Source organism: Malus sylvestris, chromosome 15 (genome assembly GCF_916048215.2).
Source record: "Malus sylvestris chromosome 15, drMalSylv7.2, whole genome shotgun sequence".
Classification (NCBI taxonomy): domain Eukaryota; kingdom Viridiplantae; phylum Streptophyta; class Magnoliopsida; order Rosales; family Rosaceae; genus Malus; species Malus sylvestris.
In genome coordinates this window covers 29,616,302-29,629,082 of record NC_062274.1, presented here as the reverse complement: position 1 = coordinate 29,629,082, position 12,781 = coordinate 29,616,302, and the positions used below count along the sequence as shown (strand labels likewise).

General features: G+C 35.8%; 1 protein-coding gene across 1 annotated transcript; it reads left to right on the top strand.

Moving 5' to 3' along the window:
* The first annotated feature begins 9,377 nt into the window (after window positions 1-9,377).
* LOC126604582 (uncharacterized) lies at window positions 9,378-12,304 on the top strand. Its single transcript, XM_050271871.1, has 5 exons — window positions 9,378-9,610; window positions 9,713-9,841; window positions 11,463-11,560; window positions 11,652-11,732; window positions 11,824-12,304. Exons 1-4 carry the CDS (start codon window positions 9,509-9,511, stop codon window positions 11,716-11,718), a joined length of 396 nt encoding a protein of 131 aa, XP_050127828.1. The 5' UTR covers window positions 9,378-9,508; the 3' UTR covers window positions 11,719-11,732; window positions 11,824-12,304.
* The last annotated feature ends 477 nt before the right edge of the window (window positions 12,305-12,781 follow it).

The following is a 12,781-nucleotide window of genomic DNA, read 5'->3' as shown; positions in this document are numbered from 1 at the left end:
AGTTTTAAGTTTATGTTTTGTATGACAATATTTAAATTTAAGGTACTTTTTTATAAGTTATGTATTCCGACTTAATTATGTTTTAATTCATGTTTGGTTATTTAAATAATTGAATGTAGTATAATATCAATTTATTTAAGGTATTAATTGAATGAAATATAATACTAATTTATTTAAGGTATTAATTGAATGGAATATAATTTATTTAAGGTATTAATGATTTAGTGTATTAAGTGAATGGAATATAATATCAATTTATTTAAGGTATTAATTATTTAATGTAGTAATTGAATGGAATATAATATCAATTTATTTAAGGTAGTAATTATTTTTAGAATACATATTATAACTGAAAATTTGTTGGCAATTATAAAGTTTACGTAAACATAGATATCTATGTTTACGTAAACCTTATAATTACAATAAGTTCATAACTAAAACCTTTGCGCAACAAATATGTCGTTGTGCAAAGTCTTGCATGACAAACGTTTCGTCGCATAAGGGTCATCAGTTATAGGTGTATTTGGTGCATATGAATCAGAGAGATAAATAAGGTGTTTACTGCATGTGTTTGCGCAACAAACATTTCGTCGCGCAAAGTCCCTAACCTTCCTATAAATATGCACTTCAGATGTCCTTATTATTCACAATTTGTTTCAAAAACGCTTTGCAATTCTGACAATTATAATCAGTTCGTTCTTTGAGTGTTGGTATAATGGCCGACAAAGATGCACGTTCATCAAAGGCAACAGATGGAGAAGGTTCTGGAAAAGGTTTGCATTGAAATTTTTTGCATTTTGTATAAAGTTTTTATTTAACTTTAGTATTATGAAATTATTTTTTGTTGATAGACAAGAAGAAAAGAGTTGCGATACGGGTTCGACACACATATGGGAGGAGCCGTTACCGAATCATTGCAGACGAACTAATAGGGGTTGTGAAGTCAGATAAATGCGCCAGCTTTTCATCCGACGTAAGAACAATGGTGCGTACCAAATGTGATGCGGATTGGGAGTCTTGGAGACCCATCCCCAAGGAGTTGAAGATGCACATGATTGATGAGTTAGCTGTATGTGCTAATTTCATTAGTTAAATAATAAGTATGTTGTTAAATATAATATAATTGTGAGATTTTAATTTATTAATTTTTGCATGACAGGCCAATTGGGACATTGACAAAAGTGACCCAAATTTGATGAAGGTTATCAACAATGTGTTCAAGTCGAGATTCCGAGAGTGGAAGTTTGATAATCAACGCGCTGCAGCATTACAGCAAGAACAAGAAGTATTGGCGGATGAGTAGAATATGATTTCTTATTTTAATATTATTGCTTATTTAATAATTATATATGAATTTTAAGTTTTTTTAGTATGAAATTTTTTATTAAATATGTACTTGATGTCTATTATGAATGAAATTAATGCATTTTAATAAGTAAGTACATTAATTATATATGCACAAATGGAATTATTTATTAAATATGTATGTGGTTTGAAAAAATTTGAAGAGTTAATGGAAAAATGTTGTCAATATCCCAAAAAAAAAACAAAACAAAAGCGTATGCTTGACGAACTATTATTCGTCACGCAATGGGTTTAAAAAACCCAGGAAAGTCAAAGGCACGCAAAAAGTTGAAGGCCACGTCAATGTCACCCCCCCCCAAAAAAAAGTGCAATGAACAGTTAAAAAATCCCTGGAAATCGTAGTCCACTGGCGCCAAAAATGTTGAAGCCCAAGGGTTTGCGCGACAATGGTTGCGTCGCACAAAATTTTTTCACTTTACCGAACTTAACTAGATTGCAGGAAGGCAGAAGCTGCAACACATTTGCAATAGCTGCCTTCCCCTGGTGCAATTTCCAACCGTTTGAGGTATCATTTTTCTTAACTAAGTTATCTAATTAATTTTCATTCATTTAAATTGTGTTGTATGTAGTTTATAGGTGTTGTGAGTTTACGTATTTGTATGCAACCATTTTTGTATGGATGTACAAAAAATGGTTTGCAATGTTCATATGAGCTTAGTTTCTCATTTGAGAATTAGTTGGATTTCATGAATGGATGCGAAAGCATGACTGCGGTCCAATTAATTCTTGAATTGTCCCAAATTTTTGGACAGTTTGAGATTGCACATTTACATGTTGTAGTTTGCAGTTCACGCATTAGAGTTTGAGCATGGGATATGTGGTAGCATCTCTTTGCATTCTTCGAGTGCTTCGTAGCTTTTTGTATCTACGTCGTGCACTTGAAGAACTGCAGGGAGATGCTGCCAAATTTTTCCCAAGCTCGAACTCTAATGTATTAGAACCGTAAATTATAGCATGTAACTGTGCATTCTCGAATGAGATAGGACCCATACTGGAGGCAGAAGGTGGAATGTCATAATTGAAGTTGTTGTAACCCTTGTAAATTTTTTTGTTTGCATGTGAAATGGACAAACAGTGGATACATAATCCTAACAGATGTGCTAATGAATATTTGGATGAAATAAATCAGTTCATCGATTTTGCAATTACAAACAACTCCAGTTCAACTCAAATTCAGTGTCCTTGTAGAAAGTGTAACAACTTAATGATTGAATATTTTGAAACTGTTTGATACCATTTAGTGAGAAATAGGATGATGGAAACCTATACTACTTGGAATCATCATGGAGAAGAAATACAATATGCTTCATCCTCCGACACTACCCGAGCAGTGCATAGAGTTGACTCTGTTGTGGATCCAAATGATCAAATTATGGACATTATCAATGATATTTTTCCAATCGCTAGTACGAATAAAAATGTGGAAGTAAAAGATGGCATCCCTCCCACCATGGATAGTGAAGCATTCGAAAAATATGAAAAACTATTAAAAAGTGCCAAGCAAGAATTATACCCTGGTTACGAAGGATTTTCGACGCTCACGGCCATTGTTGAGTTAATGCATGGAAAAACAAAGTTTCGTATGTCGAACCAGTGTTTTGATTACTTTTTGGGGGTTTTCAAGAGGATGCTTCCAAAAGACAATTGCCTTCCTAAAGATCATAAAAGTGCAAAGAAGGTGCTGAGTGGTCTTGGATTGGGATATGAAAAAATTCATGCGTGTAAAAATAATTGCATTTTGTTCTACAAAGAGAATAAGGCGTTGGATAAATGCCCTGTATTTAATTAGTTGTGGTTTAAAATGACATCACAGAATAGAAGAACGAAGATTCCACAAAAAGTTATGTGTTATTTCCCATTAAAGCCCAGGTTGCAGCAATTGTATATGTCGACGCACACTGCAAGAGACATGAGGTGGCATAAAGACAGACGGGTGGATGACGATGTTATGAGACATCCTGCAGATGGACAGGCTTGGAAAGAGTTTGATCGGTTGTACCTCGAGTTTGTCTGGGTTGAGCACTAAGAGCTACTATGCATGCCCAGTTTGCAAAGAGGACACGACGTCTAGTTGGCACGCAAAAAAAGTTTGTTACCTAGGGCATCATAGGTGGTTGGCGTGGGACCACAAGTGGCGTCAGAATGAGACAGCCTTCTTCAACTGTACAGAGCTTCGGCTAAGACCCAGAAAATAATTCGGTGATGAAATTTTGGCTCAGGTAAATTGGTAGGATTTTGCTCCATTGGGCAAGTCTGTAATTAGAACAAGACCAGACACACATCTAAACTGTACACATAAGACAAAGTTGTTCGAGCTCCTGTACTGGTCCAAATTAAAATTGAGACACAACATCGATGTAATGCATGTTGAGAAAAATGTGTTTGATACACTGGTCGGAACTATACTAAACATCAAAGAAAAAACAAAGGACACAATAAAAGCTCAGATTGATCTAGAAAATATGGGCATTATGCCAAGTTTATGGATGACGAGGGACAAAGACATAGCCAGAAAGAAACTCGCATTGTTTTCGGTGAAATCGGATAAGAGGAAAGAGTTTTTGCAGTTTCTATCTTCTGTAAAGTTTCCATATGGGTATGCTTCAAACATCGGCCGTTGCGCAAATGTGGATGGAGGCAAATTTTCCTGCCTCAAGAGTTATGATTGTCATGTCATACTTCAACATTTTCTCCCAGTGGGAATTCGACACCTCTTGCATGAAGACGTGGTGAAGCCGATTATGTTGTTGGCAAGATATTTTTCCTCCATCTTTCTTCATAAGCATGATCCACATGATGATTCACTTGCCGGATAAGCCATTTCTAGCCGGACCCGTCAACTACCGATGGATGTATTCGATTGAAAGGTAAATAATTGTCATAAATACTTTAGTTCATGATGTATGTATAAATACACTAATTTTATACGATAATTTCTTTACTAATGGAGATTACTAGGTGAATTAAAAAAGAGTGTACGGAACAGGTCAAAACCCGATTGATCAATTGTGGATAGATGGGTCAGCTTTGAGTCCCTTACATTTTGTGCAATGTGCCTACAAGACGTTGAGACTACGTTTAACCGACAACAGCGCAATAATGACGGTGGTGTGAGAAGTGAAAAAATTTATGTTTTTTCCCAAATTGCACGACCATATGGCGAACCAATCAGAAGGGAGGCGTGTGACAAAAAGGACATGGAGGTAGCACATTGGTTTGTGCTTAACAATTGTGACGAGACAATTACGTACCTAGATGAGCATGAATAGTTGATGAAGTGGGAACATCCTTCACATTTATATGACAAAAAGCATCGTGAATTGTTTCCTCGATGGTTTCATGAAATTGTATGTTGTTCGTGTTCAGGTTTTTTGCATAATTTTAAATGTTAAACTAACACGACATCATTTTCTCTTTTATTTAGGTGAAGAAATTGAAGGAAATTAATTCGCCCACTTACAGTGAAGAATTGTACAGCTTGGCGATCGAGCCCCTAAGCGCAGAATTGTACTCCGGTTGTCATGTAAATGGCATCAAGTTGTTGGCAGCTGATCGCGATGCCAAGCTTTGTACGCAAAATAGTGGGGTATATGTATCGGGTGCAGGCGACATTGCAGACATTGATTTATATGGAAAACTCACAAGTGTTGTGCAATTACTTTACAAAGACCGGTGTCAAGTTATCATCTTTAAGTGTCGCTGGTTTGATACAAACCTACGTTGGGTTGAAGTTGTTAAGCGAGACGATGGTTTGCTATCGATCAACACTAACAAATGTTGGTATAATGACAACCCATACATTTTGGCAATGATGGCTAAACAAATTTTCTATATATATGACCCTAAGGTCGGGAGGGGATGGAAAGTAGTTCAGAAGATTGAGCACAGAGGGGTGTATGATATTGCAGACTGAGATCCTGCTGCCGATGACAATTATGGTGACGTTGCTGACCAACAATTAAAGACTTCAACGACACTTGGTGCAGATACACTACAGGATATGACTATTGTACAAGAACTGTATCAGGTAGCTGGAGGTCCTGAAATCGAAATACCCATCGATTCCATTACGATTGACCTTAGGGATCTACCGCGATACAATGCACCCAAGCGTGCGAACGACAATGTTGGTGTGTCTACAGACGAGGAAGAATGGGAGTCTGAATTTGACGATAGTACTGATCATTATTCTAGTTCAGACAAGGATTAATGAAAAATTGTGATGCATATTAATTAAAATATTGAATGGTATTTAAAAATGTTGTATACAAACAAAAGTTTCCTTTAAATTTGTAACAAAATTAAATTAAAAAAATATTTTTTTATTTAAACCAAAAAATAAGTTAAGTTCACAATTATGCATGATGACGTTTTATAAATAGTTGTCGTGGAATATTAAAAAATTCAATTTTTTTTATGAAAAACTGGTTGCACAATGAATGTTAAAACATCTTCGTCACACAAGCATGTAAAAATTTTGATTTTTTTCCCAAAATTGGCCGCGTTTGTAAGTCGACGCCTTCAATTAATTTCGCCCAAATATTTGTCTCAGACCCAAGCTCCTCACTCTCTCTCTCTCTCTCTCTCTCTCCATTCAATTAATCTCAAACCCAATCTCCTCTCTCTTTCTCTCTCTCTCGTTTGTAATTCGAACTCTATCTTTCTTTATCTCAGACTCAACAGTGTCTCCCTTTCTCCATCTCTGCATTCCCTCGGTTTCTTTGTCTCTCTGTCACTCTCCGGTTCAAAACCACAGCACTCCGATGCCACACCGCATGCAACTTTACTAGGTAAGGACACAGTCTCCCTTAATTCATCTCCTTAATTCAATTATTTATAAGTGCAATTTTCTGAATTTTGATCTTCAATTATTTTAGTTACAACATTTAGGGATTTAGGGTTAGAATTGGGAAGCCTAGGTTAGGGATTTAAGGTTGGAATTAGGAATCTTGGGTTAGCGATTTAGGGTTGAAATTGGGAATCGTAGTTGCTCACGGTGTAGGGTTTTTGAATTAGGGTTCGAATTACATATTACAAGTTGGGGAATTTTTTATTTATTTAGGGTTTTGAATTATGAGAAATTAGTAGGGAAAGGAATTTAGTTGTCCAATCATTGTTGATATAGCCCTGTGTTGGATTGGTGAATGTTCTGAATTTTTTTTATAACAAGCTCATAACTAATACTACTCTTTTTCTGTTGGATTGATGAAGGTTGGATTGCTGAATCGTACTATATAGCCATGTGTTGTCATTGTCCTATGAAAATTAAACTGAATTTGGTTGTGTTCAATTCCCCAATATAGTTTATAAGAGTCCAGGGAATTTCTTAACGGTTCAAATTATTCCTCTACAATACCACTTTAGATGTAAGTATTGCTTAACATATACATATGTGTGTGTGTGTGTGTAAGTATTGCTTAACATATACATACATATATATATATATATATATATATATATATATATATATGTGTGTGTGTGTTTTTGTGTGTGTGTGTGTGTGTGTGTGTGTGTGTGTGTGTGTGTGTAAGTATTGCTTAACATATACATACATACATATATATGTGTGTGTGTGTGCGTGTGTGTAAGTATTGCTTAACATATACATATACAAAATAAAAAATAGTTGCATTATCAATGATATTAAATACTAATCTTATAGTGATATTGCACAGTGTAGAAAAACATGAATGATACTAATCTTATTGTCCGACCAACTTCAACGCCATTGTTTTTGTCCATCTGTAACTGCTCATGCTGAATTAGCATCTTGTCCCATTGCTTTTTGTAATCATTGTCCATGTATAAGTCTCTCAGCTTCTCAGGAGAGCAATTCTCAAATAGCGTCACACTCAAGTATGTCAAAGGACCATGTTGAATGCAAGAAAAAATATACATAAAATTGGGTTGGGATTTAGGGATTTAGGGCAGCAACAAGGATTCTTTGGTCTTGGGGAAATAAAGCAAGGTCTATGAAACAATTGTTGACAAGGGGCCGTTTCTATATTCAGTCATCTAAGCAACTTTTGAGGAGTGCAAGCAAACTTTTCTCTGAATCAAGAGTAGAAGAACCTTTAGATAATTCTGTGTTTGATTCTCCATTTGTCTATAAGCTGATTGCGAAATGACATCCCTTTCATGCATGAGTTTTTTGCTTTATTATTTTATGATGTGACATGCATTACAAAGTAAGCCTTCATATTGGAACCTATTATGTGAAATGCTTTGGTATTTGCACAAGTCAGAAAATAAAATGGAGCTTCTATCACTCTTTGGATACATAAAGCATCTAGTGTGATGTTTGTGTGGTTGAAAGATCGAATAACTTATAATTAGTGGCTTCAAGCGTTGAATAAATCATGGTTTGTGGTTTTTTGGGTTTTCTTGTGTTGTCTTCATTCACCTTATATATGCATATAATAATTTGATTATCTAAACAGATTCATGATTGTTTTTGTAGATGTCAAACTTAATATCAAACCGGTGGGTAGCTAGTAGGGGCAGTGAGACACCTTGTCAAGGAGGTAATGTTGTTGGCACCTCCACACTTGATTTGGACATGACAAGTGTCCTTCCGGTCGCACCACTGGTGCCAACGATGTCTATGGTTGTTGTGTTATTGACTTCTTCGGTGATGCATCATGTCCTAAGCGCCCGACGGACCCATCGATGACCCCGGACTTCTAAGGAGGCTCAACCGTCTGGTGACGCTTCCTCTGTCCATGGAGAGGCATCCCAGATAGGTAAGCTTGCTTCCTTCCTCCCTCCCTCCCGCCCTCTCCTTCTTTTCTGGTGCATTATAGTGTAGATAGCTTATATGCAAACATATTTAACCAAAAAAAATAGGGAACATATAATTATGGAGATGCTCATTTAAAATGATTCTATATCCTTAACTGTATACACCAGTTGAAGTACTTCAAGCAAAATAATCGTTTTGATCTTGTTTTCAAAGAGCATCATAATTAAATACTATTCTTGCTTTTTGAAGAAACTTATATGATTCATAAGAGCTAAGTTCACCTCCCTAAAAAGCAAAATGTGATATAAAAGGAAGCATATATTAGCTGATGTAAGTATAATTCTGTTCACTAAAACATTGATGGAAATTATTAAATTGCATGGAATTCCTTTATCATTAATCATCTTTATTTCTAAAATGACTTGATACTGCTGAATTTTCCTTCTTTTTTTTTTAAGAAAAATAGCAGCATTCCTGTTTTAGATTTAAATTTTCCTACTTTTTGGTTAAACGAATTATTTTCGGTGAATTTTACAATACAAGTCGTTTCTGCAATTTTTATTACCATAATAAGTCCTTAACTTTATTTCTTTGAGTTACCTTTGTAGTTTGGTGTAATGTAATTCTTGAGTTTAAATCTTCATTGACATAATCTTAAGCTAATATTTGTTTTACACACTTAAAGAACCTTTTTATTCTATTTATTTCTCTTAATCTCACGCCTCGAGTTTTGGGGTGTGACAATTTTGCTCTTAGCAACTAGAGGCATAAAGTGCAAATTTACTGCATTATTAGTTGCAAATAATCAAACTTCTAGTTAAAAGATGGACATTCAAAATCCCACCATTTCCCTTCAAGTATAGAATGTGAACTTATCTTGTGTAATTAAAATGTGAACCATAATATAATTAAGGAATCCTATCCTTTCTAATAATTGAGCACCAACGTAAAAATATTTGATGCAAATTGAACTGATCTTTTAATTTATGCAGAGGATAACATGCATGCTAGCTAGTTATTTTGAATTGTGATTTTGACCTATATTAATGATAAGTAGCATTGAGAAGTCATATCAACAAGTTGTAAATTTTGTTTTAACGTCCCCAGTTGGTATAAACTGTTTGAATTGTTGGGTGGATGTGTTCTTTATGTTGTTATATTGTGTGCTGGTTTTAGGAAATGTTATAGTTTTAAGGGAGGTTCTGCCGAATTTTCGATAGAAAATATAAATCGTCTAATGTTTACTTTGTTTATCTGGTAGGTAAAAAAAAACAAACCAGGGGCCCTTGCAGACTACAAAAGACTTCTCAGACCACTCACACCACGACCCAGAAGAACACCATTACGTGGGATCCTCGACATTGTGCTGCTACAACAAAGGAGCAGCACAATGCGCTGGCCATGGACGTTGGCTGTGTTATTAAGAGCCATTGCTCCATCAGATGGGAGTCATGGAGAGTTGTGCCACAAGAAACCAAGGACGCCGTGCTTTATGAATTATCGGTAAGTATTTTCAACCTCAAATACTACATTTTTATCAAAGTATACAAAGATTATAAATTTTAACTACTATTTATTTGTTGAGTTTTGCAGAATCACTATGAGCTCTCCAACCTCGATTCCAACGACCTTTGCTCCAGTAGGTTCACTCAATGGAAGAGCGACCTCCACAAGCATTATGACTTATATGAATGGAAGTGGCTCTGCGGCCATTTTCAAGACGAGAAATACTTGGTATGTATAATTTATATTTCAATAATATATTAATAAAAAAATTACAATTTAAAATAAACATTTCATTTTTTTCATCCATTTGTTTTAAATATCTAAACTAATACATTTTTTTAGGGTAAAAGACTGTTTACTACCCTCATGTTTCGTAGTTTTCAACATTTAGTACATCAAGTTTTTTTCGTCTCAGATTCATACCTAAAGTGTAAATTTTGGGACAGTCTCATACATCCGTTAGTCAAATTGTTAAGTTTTCCGTTAACTGTGATGTGGCGCACTGACTGGGTGCCACGTGTCATTTACGTTTTTTTTTTCCTTTCTTTTTTCTTTCTTTTCTTTTCTTCTTCCTTCTTCTTCTTCTTCCTCCGACTGCAACTTTCTTTTTTTTTTCTTCCTCCTTCTCCTTCCTCCTTCCTCCTTCTTACTTCCCCTTCTTCTTCTTCTTCCTTCTCCTTCTCCTTCTTTTTCTTCCTCCGAATCTGGGGAAGTTTTTTTTTTTCTTCTTTTTTCTTCTTTCTTCTTCTTCCTCCTTTTTCCTCCTTCTTCTTCTTTCTTCTTCTTTCTCCTCCGACTGCAACCTTTCTTTTTTTTTTCTTTTTTTTTTCCTTCCTCCTTCTTCTCCTTCTTTCTTCCTCCTTCCTTCCCCTTCTTCTCCTTCTTCTCCTTCTTCTCCTTCTTCTTCTTCCTCAAATTTGGGGAAGATGAAGGTTTTTTTTTTTTTTTTTGAGGAAGATGAAGAAGAAGGAAGAAGGAAGAAGGAAGATGGAAGAAGGAGAAGAAGGGGAAGGAAGAAGGAGGAAGGAAGAAGGAGAAGAAGAAGGAGGAAGAAGAAGAAGGAACAAAAAAAAAAAAAAACAAATAAGAAGATGCAGTCGGAGGAAGAAGAAGAAGAAGAAGAAGGAAGAATAATGAGGAAGGAGGAAGAAGAAGAAGAAGAAAGAAGAAAGAAGAAAAAAAACCTTCCCCAGATTCGGAGGAAGAAGAAGGAGGAAGGAGGAAGGAAGAAGGAGAAGAAGGAGAAGAAAGAGGAAGAAAAAAAAAAAAAAAAACCTTCATCTTCCCCAAATTCGGAGGAAGAAGAAGAAGAAGGAAGAAGGAGATGAAGGGGAAGGAAGAAGGAGGAAGGAAGAAGGAAAAGGAGGAAGAAAAAAAAAAGTAAGTTGCAATCAGAGGAAGAAGAAGAAGAAGAAAGAGGAAGAAGAAGAAAGAAGAAGAAAGAAAAAAAAGAAAAAAAAAAGAAAAAAACAATTCCCCAGATTCGGAAGAAGAAGAAGAAGAAAGAGAAGGAGAAGGAAGAAGAAGGAAGAAGGAGAAGAAGGGGAAGGAAGAAGGAGGAAGGAAGGAGGAGGAAGGAAAAAAAAAACGTTGCAGAAGAAGGAAGAAATAGGAAGAAGAAGAAAAAAGAAGAAAAAAAAAAACTTGGATGACAGGTGGCGCCCAATCATGGCGCCACGTCACAATTAACAGCAAATTTAACAGTTTGACTAACGGATGTATGAGACTGTCCCAAAATTTACACTTTAGGTATGAATCTGAGACGAAAAAAACTTGATGTACTAAATGTTGAAAACCACAAAACATGAGCGTTGTAAACAGTCTTTTATCCATTTTTTTAATTCAACAGAAAAAAGTGAAGGCAAACTCAATCAATCGGTCAAAGAAGAAACTTATTCACCGATCCGGGTCACGACACTTCTCTTATAGATTGAAGGAGAAACGTAAGGTAACTGTATATTTATTTTAAGTTTTCAATCTTTTTACTCTTTATTACACAATTGGTAATCTATATTAACAATTTTTAAAATTTTTCAAGGGGGAGTCAAAGTTTCCTGAAGTTGACATGTTCAAGGAGGTGTACGTTCAGCCCAGGGATGAGCTGACAGAGCAGCTTCATGTAAGTTCTTTCACATTTATAATATTCAATTTGTTTTAATATTAATTACATTTATATTCAAATTAATTTGTTTTTTTTTTCATTTTTCTAGTCCACCATGATGGGGAATGGCCAGACAGTTATGGAGGAGGTGGCTTCCCAGCTTCCCTAGACACCCTAATCGAAAAGGTATTTCCCCCTGCGGATGCTGGGTTTCAGATCATGATCGACACATTTGATCAGACCCTTGGTCGTCGGCATGGGAATGTTCACCGGGAGCTTAGGAAAGCCCGCCTTTGGGACCCGTCTGCCTCATCCTCCAGGTAGAGAATTGAACAAGTCGATACACTGACATCTGAAGTGGCGGGCTTGATGGAGCAGATTGCGGCCCAAAACAATTTCATAAGCCAAATATATAGTGCACTTCAAATCTCTAGCATTCAATTCCCTAACATTGAACTACCTCTAGAAACGACCTACCAGCCCCCTCCCCCTGGTGGCAGCAACTACATCATCCCAACCCCCCATCGCAACAGCTACGACCTTCTAGCCCCCTAACACAACAACAACAACACCAACTGACTATTGTGATGTCGAGGACTTCTTTTTTTAGTTTTGTTTTAAATTGTTTTAGAATTTAAAAATACTTTTTTTTCCATTGTTTGTACATTACAATAAATTTTCAATTCAATATTCTTCTTTACATTTTCTATATTTATTTTCATTAAATTCACTTTTACATAAATGAAAAAAAAAGTAATAAATTATTTATAAAACTAATTTACAAATAAATAATAGATTACTTAAAACACTAATTTTAAAATTTGACTACAACGGCCTCTGTATCCGTCGCACAAAGGTTTGTGGGTCAAACAACGTCCGTCGCGCAAAATTTTGAGGGTCAAACCCGTGCCACCGTCGCGCAAGAGTTTGAGGGTCGAAACCCAGTTTCATCGCTTAACACTCGAAACGACCACAACTTCCATCGTGCAATCTTAATTTCGCGCGACGAAGACATTTTCTCCATTGTGTAATGCCTGACATCACGAGATTTGCGTGACGGAGTTTTC